This window comes from Lepisosteus oculatus, chromosome 8 (genome assembly GCF_040954835.1).
Source record: "Lepisosteus oculatus isolate fLepOcu1 chromosome 8, fLepOcu1.hap2, whole genome shotgun sequence".
NCBI classification, from domain to species: Eukaryota; Metazoa; Chordata; class Actinopteri; order Semionotiformes; family Lepisosteidae; genus Lepisosteus; species Lepisosteus oculatus.
The window spans coordinates 48,520,469-48,535,380 of NC_090703.1; the positions used below are offsets into that span (position 1 = coordinate 48,520,469).

The 14,912-nt window shown below is 46.6% G+C and overlaps 1 protein-coding gene across 11 annotated transcripts in view; it reads right to left on the reverse strand.

Moving 5' to 3' along the window:
- mbnl3 (muscleblind-like splicing regulator 3) overlaps positions 1-14,912 on the reverse strand; it is a 46,071-nt gene that overhangs the window by 14,784 nt on the left and 16,375 nt on the right. For all 11 annotated transcript variants that reach the window (XR_011190277.1, XM_006632874.3, XM_015351635.2 and 8 more), the window contains exons 2-3: positions 11,623-12,980; positions 607-771 (exon numbers count right to left, since the gene is read on the reverse strand). Coding sequence is in view for 10 of the 11 variants with exons in the window: in XM_006632874.3 (XP_006632937.1) it covers positions 607-771; positions 11,623-11,796 (339 nt within the window). In the remaining variant the exon portion in view is untranslated. The remainder of the gene's footprint in view (positions 1-606; positions 772-11,622; positions 12,981-14,912) is intronic.

The following is a 14,912-nucleotide window of genomic DNA, read 5'->3' on the forward strand; positions in this document are numbered from 1 at the left end:
AGAAATAATCACGGATTGCAGCTGGCCATAACGAGACAAAGCAAAGAAAGCAGCCTAATGACGCGGTCAAGGACTAATAAGCAGGATACAGTTGCAAGCCACTGTCTGAAGCCTCTCCGTATACACGGGATCAACACACATGTATTTGCATGAATAGCTGTTGCAGGGCGTGTTAGAAAAGTCAAAGCTGGCCTTCTTGAGGTCTCAGTCTGGGGCTTCCCACACTGTAGGGCACGGGGTGGTTACGCCAGCTCGCCCCTCCCTGGCTGCAGAGCTGTAACCTGCTATCCACCATACCAGCCCAAGAGGCTATGCCATGGATTACTGGCTACAGCTATACAGAACATACAGAGCAATTTCCTTTGATCAAAATACTTGCAGAAAGGTTAGGCGCCTGCTCAATTAAGAGGGTAAGGCCACCTCTTGTCCCAACAAGACATTCAAGACCACCAACTGTTCCCCTGATTATACGGACGCGGACGCATTTTTTCAGGTGGCGTCAGAGAGAGGCGATAAAGCTTTCGCGTTCGGGAAGGTCACGGCGATGACACTCGCAGAAGAACGACCGGCTTTCCAGCGCTGCACTGAGCCGGTACCCCAGCTTACTATAGGCTGTAGCTGAGCTCCGGGCAGCATGAACTGCATCTGCTGCGCCAGCATGGCTGCAGCCGTCTTCTGCTGGATGAGGTTGTTGCGCCCGTTGATCTCCAGCTGAGTCTTCAGGTGTGGCGGTGGGTGGAGATACTTGCAGTTCTCTCGTGTGCACCGACCCTGCGGGAGGAGAATAGGAGCACACCTGTTACACCACTCTGACAGCGGCAGAAACACAATCAGAGCACTGATGCATCTTCGGTACGTTGAGGTCCCTGTGGTTATCAAGCCGAACCCTGGAGGACCCCTGTGTCTTCTGGTTTCTGTTTCAGCTGAGCTCTTAGGTGCACCCTTCACTGGTCAATTAAGACCTTTTTGTGGGCTCTTTTGTTGTTGAACACAGTGTTAGTTCTCGAACATTAGCATCAATCCTAGCAGCCAGCACCTACTGTACGTCACCCTGCAACCCACAACCTGGATAAGAGACCTCCTGGGAAAGCCAAGGCTGTTGCTGGAAGAGATGTTAGTGGGACCAGTAGCGGGTGCTCATCCTGTGTTCTGTGTCTGGTTAAAAAGGGGCCGTCCCTAAATGTAAAACCCAGGTTGGAACACTGTTCCCCTGTCTGTGGGAATGTACATATATCCAGAAGTTCTAGTGGGAGGTATGTAATAAAATATCTTTGATCTTTGTAAGACAGTTAGATCCTCATCCTCTCGCATGCATCTTGGGAGTCTTGGCTGTTCAGCTGCCGAACCACGGGGAAGTAGTCCAGCTGGTTCTGATGCTGGCAAGAAAGGCAATCGTGACCAGGTGGGTGGGTGGGTGACGAGCCTCCCTCTCCAGCCCTCTGGGAATTACTAATAAGAGACTTGATCTCTTTGGAAAAGTTCAGATTCATCCTAAAAGGTGAACTGGACCATTTTAAAGATTTGTGGGATAAGCCTTTGAGAGCACTAGGTTTAAAAGAGGAGCTCAGTATATACTCCTAAGCCATTATGTATAATTATGCTATGACCTTTATGCCTTTTTATGGTAAACTCCGATATAGCTGCGACTGTACCTGTTCCTGTTTGTTTGTTTTTTTTCTTTCCTCTTTCACTTTTTTCCCCTTAATTCCATTCTTCATTTCTTTTTCTTACATTCATTGTTATCCTCTTAAAAAGTGTAAAAATTGATGTCTCTGCTGTGATATTTAATAAACAAAATTGGGGGAAAAAAGGGGGCCGTCCTTCGGGTGAGACGTAAAACCGAGGTCCTGGCTCTCTGTGGTCATTAAAAACCCCAGAGAGTTTCTCAAAGAGAGAAACACCGTGTCCTGGCCAACCCTCCCCCTGGCCTTTACCAATCATGGGAATAATCCCCATTTTGAACTGGCTTCCTCTCTCCGTTTTCCTCCCCTCTGACAGCTGGTGTGTGGTGAGCATAATGGCAGCCAGAACGGGCCATCACATCCAGGTGGGGGCTGCGCATTGGTGGTAGTGGTGGGGAGTCCCTATTACCTGTAAAGCACTCACTCTACAAGTGTAAGGAATTATTAATTAATTAATCTTGATCTTGATTAATCCAGTTTCCCAGTTAAACACCATTCACCATTCAGGTGTGAGGAATATATGTAACGGAGCGGCTTTTTTCGGAAGAGTTGTCAGACACAGTGTCACTCCCACCTGTGTCTGGACACCATTAATTGGTCACATTTTAAGAGCTGCTTAGGGACGAAAATAAGCCAGCAAGCACTTAACAGGCAAGCCAGAGAGAGCAGATGGAGACCTGTTTCCCTAGTTCCTTAGTTCCTTATCAACAATACACCTGCAGCAGAGTATTTATGAAATCAAAGAATGATGACTGAGTCACGCAAGACGTTCTGTGAGCCTTTAGTGATTAAGAGTCCAATTGGGATGGAAACCAGAAAACACAGAGACTCCCAGGACCAGGACAGAAAAGCACTGGTGCAGATGTACACCGGGGCTGGCCTGGGAATGCACTCTCTGTCGAAGGTGAAAAAGTACTACTGTATGTAACTGCAGAAAGGAGAAGGGCGGAGAAAAAAAGGGAACACATCGGATTAACCATCTTTCAAAGCCAGCTAAGAGACTTAATTCTGTTTTTAATTTGGCATGCATGGCAGGCAGGACTTACATCCTCACAGAACAATTTGTTTACATCTACGTATTCAACAGACTGTGCCAGAGATTGCAGTATGAAGAGCATGACATTGTCAGGGTAGAGTTAATTTCTATAAAAGACTTAACAGAATATCAGTTAAGTTACCATCAAATGGGTGTCTACGTAATAATTAATAAAGGATCCACGGATATACAGGATGGAGTTAATTTTAGGATTAGGATGAGCACGACCATGTACAGTATGTGTAGATGCTTTAATAACATTATATCACCCTCATTTAACATATCATTGACTAAGCCCTTTTTTATACAAATTAACTAAAGCATCACCCGTTGCAATACAGTACTGTATGGGACATCTTCCACAGCAGTTAAAAGCAGACCCTTACCGGTAATAATCCAGTACTGGAATGCACTGTAAATAAGGGCCTTGTGAGATTAGTACTAGTTTATCATTTGCAGACTTTTCGAAGGTTATTCTTTTAAGAAGAAAACGGGTACACCCCAGTAAGAGTGCCGAGCAGAGTCCTCCAATGCACCTGAAACAAAGAAATCACAAGCTCTCTTTATTCTACCTGCAGAGTTTATTTGGCCTGAGTGGCCAGAAGAATGAGAAAAAACGTTCTTGCTTCCATCTTGTAAATGGGCCAAGGTTGCATCCGACCGTTTATCAAATGAAAAGAAACCTTCTTTAGCTGAAACTTAATATAAGCTTACATCTTGCGGCTCCGGCGCTTCTGCGCAGCCTTTTCATTTTAGTGCCGACACCGACGCCATACTTAAAGCACAGCTCACATTTCTAACATTCATAACATGACTTTGACTTTCCAACAGCTCCTAGGTGGGCCCGGTGTCTTCTGGTTCATGATTCAGGGCAGGATGTCTATTCAATAATTAAGTTCCAGCAGGGAGCTGCGTCAGCATGCGTCGGCTGCAAAGGAACAAGTGAAGGTTTAGGTGCGACGCCTGAAGAAGGGTCCACAGCAGAAACGCTTCTTTCCTTCTCTTCTCAGCATGGAACACATCTTCCCTCGTTCCTATTAAATAATTAGCCTAATTGCCTTGTTAGCCACGTGAAGGATGTTTGTCTCTTACAGCTGATGACTCAAAATCGCTCACTTCATTCAGGCTCCCCAGGTACTGCTGTAAAACACCTCAAGAGTCTGGTCAGAAGTGCTAAAATGCTGCATTTTATTAAATAAGCAACTCAAGAGTTTGGGGAGGGCAAAAAGCAGAAGGCACTCCTGGACCTTCGAGGAACTGAGTTTGAGACCCCCACCCCCCACCCCAGTTTATAAATATAACAAAAGGTTTGTCTGAAAACTCCAAAACGCGTTTCACAACACGGAGCTGCTGTTATCTTCTCTGTAGAGAGGAAGTTCAAACAGAAATTGAGCTGCTTTTGTTTTTAGATGAATGCACTTGACTTGAGTGCCAAAGAAAGCAAGTCCTTGGGAAAAAAACAGTTTAAAAAAAAACCTGCCTGTTTGATTGTTGTGTGTTAAGGCTGTGACCTTGATCCCTTTGGGAGTCAGTCTAAAGACTTATCTTCCACCGCAGTCGAGGCTGGGACAGAAGCCCATGCTTCTTCCTTTCTTCTAAAAAAAAATCAGACTCTTATTTGAGCTCTGAGCCAATAATTAGACATTTTAATTTTAAACTCCCAGGACTCTTTAAACAGTTTGCAGTTATAGGGGCTTGCACATAGCACAGCTTTGTATGTCCTCTTCTTCAATAGAACAAGATCAGCAGGGTCTCTCTGTAAGCCACAATGTGGTGTATTTTCACCTCACCAGTCACCCCTGGCCAAGGGTAACAATGGACATGCACAGGTTAAAGCAGGTCTTAACAACAGTCTCTCCTCAAGGAACCGAGCTCAGATCCCGCATTCCAAAGGCACAGGACGAAACTAGTTATGCTGAGATAACCAACCTTCGCATCAGAAAGCGGAGGTGCCGCACTACACCAGTAGGTGGCGCCATTCACTCCGTCCCAGAATTGCCAAACCAGTTGCTCACAATGGTAACAGGGAACACTGTGCTGCAGTGGGGTACTGTCCCTCAGATGAGGCATTAAACCCAGGTCCTTGCTATTCTGTCGCTCAAGATCTCATGGCGCTGTTCACAAGAGCAGGGGTGTTAATTAGCCGGTGTCCTGGCTAATTTCCAGTCTAGACTTTGCACAGTCTGGCATCCCTAAAGCTCCCCCTTAATTCAACTGGTGAGACAGATTCTCACTTTTCCACCTGGGAGAAGTGGGGGCCACTGGCATGTGTCACTCGGATGGCATAGCCACCTTCCCCACTGGAAACTGAGGTGGGTCCTCTCTTGTATGTAAAGCGCAACGTAACTGGCAAGGAGTTATCTGGTTACCTATCGCACTGCTCCCGCGAGCTGCCTTTTGTCAAACAGTCTCACTTGCATCTCATGTAGCATCGCGACCCTTAGAAAGGGTATTTATTAACGGGAGAGTTGGGCTCCCTGTTGTTTCACAGGTCAGGATTGCAGCGCTCCAGTGTCACAGTGAAATCTTGGTGAAATCTACCTCAGCTGCCAGTTTTTTTTAACACTGCTTGCAGCATACCTCAAAGCAAATCTGAAATGTTGTGCTGGGTTTCAAGAGGTTATCTGGAGATCCAGACACCCAAGACCCCATCGTCACCGCCCAGCCTTATAAAATAATTCCTTAAGTCCTTCAAATACTTTAATTCTAATTTTTGGCTCACTTTTCAAATGATCTTTCAATGTATCCTTACTACCACCATATGCCCTCACTTTGCTTGAACATAATCTGTTCCATTCAAATCGAGCAAGGAATGAGATGAACTGCCAAATACTAAATCACACTAAATCTCAACAGGATCGCGCCAGGTCATTTATACAAATCAACCAGCAGTTTGTTAACCAGCAAACAGAAACCACCACTGTAGGCCATCAGCTACAACAACACAATCTATTTCACCTCACAGTGACCCTACTGACAGAGGGTACATTATATACATTATGTATAGCACATTCTACACAGTACTAAGTACTGACAAAAAAAAAATAAGTTTGAAATTTTGTAATCTATGTGGATCAACTCCCTGGGGCACTGACAAGTGAAGCACTAGACCTGATACAGCAGCTGTCAGACAATGAATTTGAAGACTAAAAAAAAAAAAATTTCAGGCATTCAAAACAATTGTGCCAGGACTATTTAAAAGGGTTTGTTTTCCTCAAACAAACTATTTTTTATTTTATTGTTTTGACTTACTCAGCCTAAACATGTGGCTTCCTTACCTAATTCACAAAACAGGTATATTTTCAACATAATAGCTATTACTTGCTGACTTTACAGGGCTGTAACACTGCCAGGTCTGCAGCAGAACGAGGGTGGTCAAGAAGACTGTCACGGTTCACAGGGGAGGACACTGACTCAAATGGGCAGGCTGGGACTCTACCAGCTGCAGCACACTTTTCCAAAGGCTGCACATACCTGCACAGGTCCCGCAGGCCGCACAAAACAGAGGGGCGCTAATTGCAATTGCAATGGCTGTAAAGCACTCTCCATCATAATACCAGAACGAAATGAGGCTGAACTGGTGACTGATCGATCTCGGCCCACCGGGATTTAGACAATATATGCTCCTTCTACGCAGAGCAGCTTTTTTTTTTTTTTTTTGTGGCCTACGCAGAAGTGCCCAGTTTCAGCTGGAAATGAAAAAAGAAGCCTCTGCAGGAGCTGATCATCCTCGCCGTTCTTGAAAACTGTACCCATTCAGATAATGCGATCCCTGGGCATTACGGTCTCCAACACAACGGCAAACATGCCTCGCACTGCGCACGTTGCATCACCCACATAGGAGCCCAGGGAACTGCGGCTAATAAACCCGTACTCCCCAAGAGTCTTTACCCTGTGTAGCCTCACCTAGTGCCTCCACAGCCTTTCGTCCAACCATCGGGTATCACAATCTACGCCGTGCAGAATGCAGTACGGAGTTGAAGGGAGTGGCTCCCTGTCAAGGAAAGGCTAGACTGCATTTGTCAGCACAGAACAGGAAAGCTTTCTCGTGGTCAAGGAGAGGCAGAGCAGACTCGTGACCTTCAAGGCCAAGAGGACTGGACCTCAAACCAGGCAACAACAAATCGGAGCCAGGGGTATAAACGAACGGCTCGCAGGCTGGCACTTGGAAAAACTGTTGCAGTGCGCCACAGAGAGAGATAAACAGGCCACAGGCAGTTAAGCAACGTACTCCGCTGATGACCCATGGTGCTCAGCCAATATTCCCCAAAAGTCCCTGCATGAGACTTTTTGCTTTAGATTCCGTTATTCTACTGTTACGCAGTACAGCACATCAAAAATGGATTTACCACACAGGTGAACCACACAGGTAACGCGCTCCTAAAGTCTACCAAAAAACCGAACAGGAAAAAAACATGGAGATGAATAAGCCAACAAAGATGTTAAACATGCAAAAAAAAAAAAAAAAAAGTCTTGACCAAAAGCGACTAAACAAACAGCCCGGCTGCAACGAGAACAAAACGGATCCTAGTGATTTCCAACTTTAAGAATAACTCGTCCCAGGAAAAATTAAGGTAGAGGACGAAATTTTGAAACCGTTCCAACTCCTCGCCGACACTTTTATTTTTCCAATGCCGAAAGAAATTAAAAGCAGTCAGTCATGTCAAGTATAGCAGATTAGGTCAGGGATCTCCTCCCGGTAGCCATGGAAACGCAAGAGCTACAAGAGGATTTCATGCGTCGTCCTCAGCTGCTGAAAGCAATATTAGATTGCGCGAGAGACGGAAAGTGAATAAAGTCTTCAATCCATACACCAACCCGCCCGGAGTAATTATACATCACAGGAAAGCAAGGCTAAGCACACATACACACACACCCAACTCTGCGCTGAGCGGACCCTGCCTGTGGGGAAGGCACTCTCCGGAATCACTCTGCCAGATACCTTCATGGGGGATTCATTCTTTTTTAGTCAATGCACCTATATATAAAAAAATATTTGGACATTTCACTAATTAAACCCCCCCCCACACACACACACGCAAAGTTCTATCCTGCGAAATTAGAGACGCAATAAGGGCATCACTGACACCTGACGAGGTTTTTGTACTTAAATGAAATTAAGCTGCTGCATTCCATGTTAGAAGTGTGGTCATGGACTTAACTCTCCACAGCATTAAAATTCAAGTTATAATGACTTCACAGTTTAAAAAAAAAAAAAAGATGTTCTAAGCCCCGAAAAGACAGCAACAGGCTTTTGGGCCTCCATGCATTAAGGCCCCTTCTAGATCAGATCACTTCAACGCCATTGAAGATGTAACGCGTTACTACAATATAAGCATCTAATCATAAATATGTGTCAAAATCATCTACAGCCTTAACAAAATAATGCAGCTTTAATGGCACATTGCTTTTTGGTGAAGTATTACATCATGTAATAATTTCCCCCGCACTCGAGTAAATAACTGCTAGTGTGTAGGTGTCTCAGAAACATCTCTGGAGTACAATATATCTGGCACAGTCCCCAAGCCAATCACAGTAAGAAATCAGACAATGCATTGTAAATGCAGTGTCTGACAGCTGTAGAATCAGTTGTATTGTACTAAACCACTACAGCCTGCCACGACTGTAGTGTGCCTTAGTACCACAGCCTTCAGAACTGCAAAACGTGCTTATACAGAAAAGTTCAGAGCATCTGAACAAATCTCCATGTCTTGCTCTGCCTCATCAGCAGTGAACTATAAATAATTAAGTCCCCAACCACAATAATGGATTCGGCCCCGTCAAATCCAGGCTCACTGCAGATCTCGCCTGAAAGCTTCTGTCTACTGAGTTTCATTAGAATCAATTTCCCGTCATTGCAGCTCCACAAAGAGGGCCGTATAATTCATGTTCTTCCCCCTTGCCGAAAGGTTAACTGCCTCCAGCGGGCCTTTTCACGAAGGCGACAACGACAGACGCCAGCGCGCATCACAGGCCGCGCCAGCAACACCTCCGAAAAAGGACACGTCACCGCTATCGCCCCAAACGCCAATTAGGAGGAGATGGCAAAACAGGCCGCCTGCCTGGGATCAATTTCCTCCCAGTGTTGTACAAGGACGTACATATATTACCAGGGTAATGAGGAAGGCCTGGCCTGAAAGCTACTGTGACGCCACTAGCTATGCAGATTTCCAACCATTTGTATTTTGCATAGCACCTTCACAGAGGCTGCATATGACCTTATAATAACAATTTATAATCCATTCTGATACTTTTTCCGCATGGCACGCGAACACCGATCAACACCCAACCCTGACGCATGCTATGCCTGTTGCTAACGCACATCTTGGGTATTATGATGAAGTCTTATGCACCTGCCGTGTCTTCCAGGACAACGGTAGGAAATGAGGACTTCTGCCCTACGGCAGCGCCACAAAAAAAGTGCTCTGCTCTCCCCATAAGCCCATATTCAAATACAGCACTGCCAAAAGGAAAAGAAGGAACATCTACAAACATAATGTACAATAGGCTGCCATTTCTCCGATTTTGAGATGACCTGTACCACCGTGTCAAACTCAAGAGAGTAACACCTGCGTGAAATACAGCACAGCTACACAACTGGCTGAGATCAGCAAAAAAAGTCAAACCATGAATTGCTCTTTCCTCAGTCGTCTCCATGCTGTTCTTTCCTACACTAATTATTTGCCCAAAAAGGGCTGTAAAGAGACTGGCTACTCTTGACAGACATACACAGCCAGACGAGTAATACCCACTGGCTGTTGCAGACGATTAACAACTCAAGTCACTGCTCTCCAGAGGATGAAGCGGTAGAATCTGGTTGTTTCACAGAAACTGCCAGATAAATTAAAGGCAATATAGAATAGTAAATGAATACTTCCATGCAGACTGACTACCACTGCAGTGAGGATTATTCGTAATGGACAGCTGTTCTGTTATTACCGCAAAAACTGTAAACCTACGCCAATTGAGACTACACCTGAGACAGGCAGCCTTGTAGCCACAGTCTTGCTGATCAGGGTTATAGCTTTGGATTCACGAGGCGCAGGTGATGCAGTACACGACCATGGGAACACAAAGCCATCACAAAGTTTTAGAGAGCATTTTCATTTTTAGCACAAAAGGCATGCGAGCACAGCTTTAAAAAAATAATAAAAAAAAAATCAGGATGAAGCTAGAAGGCCGGTCACTTCAAAGTGCAGGATCTTGAAATGGTGCTTTTACCGTCATTTCCATCAGGAAAAGGTTTAATAATTCCAGGTGGGAATGGACTAATGAGCTATGAAATAGGAGGGTTTTTGTTGCTTGTCAGATTTCTATTTCGATTGCCGAAAGCTTGACCTATTCCCTCTCTTGCTGTCGCTCTTAATAGACGCCATCCATCCATTATCAGAACGACGCACACTCTGGGAAGGCCAGTAACAGGATGGAGCCTACACCGGAAGCAGAGGGCACACGGAACAGTGAATGGACCGACGAAACTTTATGGATGCAGCAAAAACCTACGCATGAACACGGAGAGAGCACACGGCATAAAGACACAGACCACCAGAAAACTAATCATTTATTACCAACGTGACAGCTGGTTCGCAGAGACAGTAGATCCCTTGTCTCTTTCTGGAGACGAGCAGACACATGTTCTGCCTGGTGCTAAAGCCAAGTGTTTCACAATAACATTCATCTCGCAATACAGAAGGGGGCTGGAGCTCCACGTACGAAGTCCACGTACACCAAGGCCACTCATGTCCTTTTCCGTTCATGCCACAGGTTTCAGCAGCCAGGCCTGTACACCACCCAAAACAAGGTGGTCCCTTCGCCAGTACCTCTTAAAGAACCATGACCTTTTTTTTTTAATCTTCCCCCTTGGAGATGCGTAGATTCATAACAGCCCATCTTCTCATGAATATAAGCCTATGTTCACCGGGAGAAGGGAAAAGGCAAAAAGACATCATATAGCCCGACTGGCAATAAACATTGAGGCCTTAACTTAAGAGCAGTGGTACCTGCCAGAATATTATTTAAGAATGAAAAAAACTGCTAGACCAATACATTAACTCAAGCAGTTTAGTTTTGACAATAAAGGGCTTTTTTCTTTTACTGTTACGGCTATTATTCATTCAGACGGTGACGCCGGAGAAGATGAGGATAGGGAAGAGTGCAAACTGCGAGATGCAGAGTCATCACTGACATCACTGGGCACGATGTGATTCAGCAGTTTGCAAATCCCGGGCCTCGTGGGACAGCTAACAGCCTGGCTTTGTATTTCAGCCTGTCCACGAAGACTTGAATTAAGTCTGCGGCGCTGTCAAGTGCAACAAAAAAAAAGGGGGTCTGGGCTTCAACAGGGCACCCCTGCGTGCACTGCAGGACGAGGCTTCTCAACCGGTGCGATCCGAGGCCGACCCCGATTTCCTGTGACCCACATCAGCCCTGCCTCACCTGGCTCAACAAGCGCCCCCTTGGCAAACCTCCCTGCGTGTGCAAAGTCTTAAAAGCTCAATGCCTGAAATGGCCAAAGCTGGCAAGTTGCCCTGCCAGATCACTACACAGATAAAAAAAAAGAAGGAGCGCACGGTCAAGAAACAAAATGACAACATGGAACTGTTGCGATACATTTACACACATGCTGACTGCGGTTCACATTTTTCTAAAGGACACTGTCTTTATGATTCTGAAGCGCGTGAGGCGAAGGAGGACAGAGCCTCCGTGCTGCTGCTCTCCCCCACCTGGCTGCCCAGGCGTGTCAGGAGTCACCGTGGCGGACGCAGGGAGGGACGCAGCCGTCCAGAAGGATGTGGCTGAAGGGCAGGGTGCGTGAGCGAGTGTGTGTGTGTGTGTGTGCACGCGCGTCTGTGCGTGCGTTTGCAGAACCGAGAGGCGCGGGGGGCAGAGACGGGCTCCTCTTACCTTGAGCGAGTCGAAGCAGGCGATGACTCGCCCGTTCTCCACGTGGCAGCTCCGCGACGGGTGGGCGAATTTGCACTCGGCGTCCGAGCGGGAGCAGGTGCCCCTCTGAAATTCCCGGCAAACTTCCAGCGTCAGCCATTTTGTGTCACGGCCCATGGCTACATTCACAGCCATAGTACGGGACTGCAGTGGCAAGCGCTGCCCCAAGAGCAGGGAGGGGACCGAATCGATGAGCCCCCCTCTCGACAAGCCAGGAAAGCCAAAAATACTGTCAGGTTAAAAAAAAAACAGCAAAGTCTTTCAGAAGAAATGACCTGTTGCCTGTATTTTCACACTTTGGTTAAAAAAATATATAGATTTTTCCTCTTCTGAAATGCGTGCTGTATCCCAGTTCTACTGGTCACAGATAAAATCTCCCGAGAGGATTAAAACGCAGAGCCCAGCTCTTTCGAAAAAGTGCATCCGGGGAAAGTTACGGTGGAGTCACTCCCACATGCTCCGTGGAGGAGCTGGGGTGGTTCCGGGATCGAGGCCCCCCCCTCCCCACCTTGATAACCTTGGTGACAGAGAGGGAAAGAACAAGGAGGGTTAATAAAACCCCCGGCTTCCCTGTCCCAGCAGTGCGGTCTTCCTCCTCGTGTCTGTGTGCCCGACTGGCTGGCCGGAGGACTGTCTGGGGCCCGGACGACCAGGAGTCTCTCCGAATCTCCTCTAGATCTTTTTTTTTTACTGTCTTCCAGTTGGTTTTTCTTTAACCCACAAAAACTCCCTTAGCGGAATCGCGGTCCAAAAACACCGAAACCAAAAATAAATCCCAGAAAAGCAGGGCTGGCGTGCTGGAGAGGAGTGGGGTGGAGGGGGGGTTGTCGGGAGTGGTTAAGGGTTGGGAATAGGGAGTGCTACGATAACAGCCAAAAACAACTTTGTTCTCCTTCCCGGTAGGAGAATCGGGGAGGAAAAAATATATATTTATATTTTTAAAAATGATCAACAACAACAACAACAACAAAAAAAAAGAGATGAGGCAGTCCAGTAAGAATGATTTTTTTTTAAAGTCTTCTAACGCTGGATTCTGGATTCAGCAGAAGGAGGAGAAACGAAGCCAGAGGCAGAAGGGATGACTTCTCTGTCTGGCCGAGAAGATGGTTGCAAAACGAGGCCAAATTCTCCAACTGAACACACGCACAGAGGGGGAAAAAAAAGGTACTAAAAATTGGGAGGCCAGGAGAGACGGGAGAGCTGTATGGCGCAGGCAGTTGTGACTGTTGCCGTTTTTGGAGAAGGCACTTCTTTTTTTTTTTTCTTTCTTCTGACTTTCTCTCTTCCGATTTTTCCCTTTTTGTTTTCCCGTCAGCAATCTGTTGTGGAAAGACAACGAAGAGTGTAAGAAATAAAAAAAAAAATCAATCAAAACAGGCCCTGGCAGCAGTCGGGTCGTTTCAGGCAACTACGGATCGGCGGCAAAGGTCCACAAAGAAAGATAACATTTTACAGATACAGAGCGAGAGAGAGAGAGAGAAAGGCAAGAGAAGTAAAAAGATGAAGTGAAGCAGGAGAAAGAGAGAGAGAGCAGCAGCAGCAGACGGGCATGCAGGCAGGGAAGTCGGCTTCTCGGCAGTTTGAGCCTCCCTGTAGCACGTCCTCGGAGCAGATGAGGCTGGCTGTGCTGCAGACTACGCTGTAGACCTGTTATCTAAAGTAGAAGCAGGAAAGCCCCCGGTCCAGGCGGCAGTACAGAGCTGGCGGCTCACGGGAGTCTGCAGCCATTGTAGAGGTTTGGGGTGGGGGGGGGGGGGAGAAAGAAGAAAAAGAGAGAAAGGGCATTTCTCCACATGCAGCTGCTGCTGCGCATGGTACGCGTCTGCAGCCAATCAGAAGCTCCATTGCAGAGAGCGTCTGGGCAGAGGGACCAATCAACGGGGTCGTCTCATATCGATCTTTTTTTTTTTCCTCTGGCAGACACTCTCATTGCTATGCCCGCTGCACGAAAAAAAAATGCGCCTGACGCTTCAGACTTCTCTCTCTCTCTCTGTCTCTCTCTGGTGCATTAGACAAATATCTATGCAACTCAGCTTGTAATGGGGCTTCACTGCAGACACTGTGTCATTGAAACGGAGGCGAAGGGATGGGTCGAGTTGTAATGCTGCTTTAGCTGACAGTGCCTGGAAGAACTCTTGAATGAGAGTAAGACAGCAGTGGAGAGGAGAGGAGATTCAGAACAAAGTAATATGGGAAGAAGGGAGGAGGGGGGTGACAGAGGAAGGGAATGATTAAGGGAGCCAGACAGTGGGAGACTGGGTGGGGAAAAGGACAGAAGAGGCAGACAGAGAGGCTGTCAGAGACACTGGCGAGGAGGGGGGGAGGGCTGGGGTGGAGATGTTAGCTCAGGTGAGAGCTACTGGAAAGTAGAGGGCAAAATTTATCACCTGTGAAACAACAGCTACCAATTTGTTTTTAAACGTTGGGAGAAAGAAAGGAAAAGATAAACAAGCAAAACACTGCAAAATGCACAATCCAAGGGTATAAAGAGGACACACAACAAGCAGAGCCGAGCAGGAAGGTGGCATCTGAGCCAGACAGATCTGCCCCCAGAGCAGGGAGCAGAGAGATGCACTAGATGCCCCAAGGTAGCACTGCAGTAAAGGGAGGGTGGAATTAGATAAAATACCCAGCCCACTTTCAGACACTGAAACAAAGGCATGCACTGGGAGAAGTAAAAAAAAAGGAGAAGCAAGAACGACCAGCTTTTATGGCCCTCCTGATCAATAGAGATCGTCTCATGGGAGCCACAGTGTCATCACCACCGCGTCAGACCAGAGACTGGAATTTGAAACACATAGGAATATAATAAATCATTTCAATATGCATGAACAAGAAGGGCCTAAAAGACCTCCATGCAGCTTCCATATAATCCTGACACAACCAGTCTGATCACCACCCCCCTCCCCCAAGTCAGCACTTCTGCTAAACCAGAGCACAACCATGATCTGCAATCTCATCACAGCTATGGGTTTTACAGCCTGACCCTGCGAGATTCGAGATTCGGAGAGAGAGAGTGTGTGTGTGTGTTTTGTGTGTGGGAGAAAGGCTGAGCATGTGTGTGTGTGGGTGTGAGTTCGTGTCTGTGAGAGACAGAGCGCGTGTAGGTGCATTTGCTTCTGTTCCTGTGTAAACAGCTACAAAAATCTGGATCATGCAAAGCGCAGAGAAAAGGGAGGGGTAATAAACACAAAAGAAAAGAAAAACACAAAGATGTGTTTTTTTTTACAAATTACAGAATTTGAAGTCTG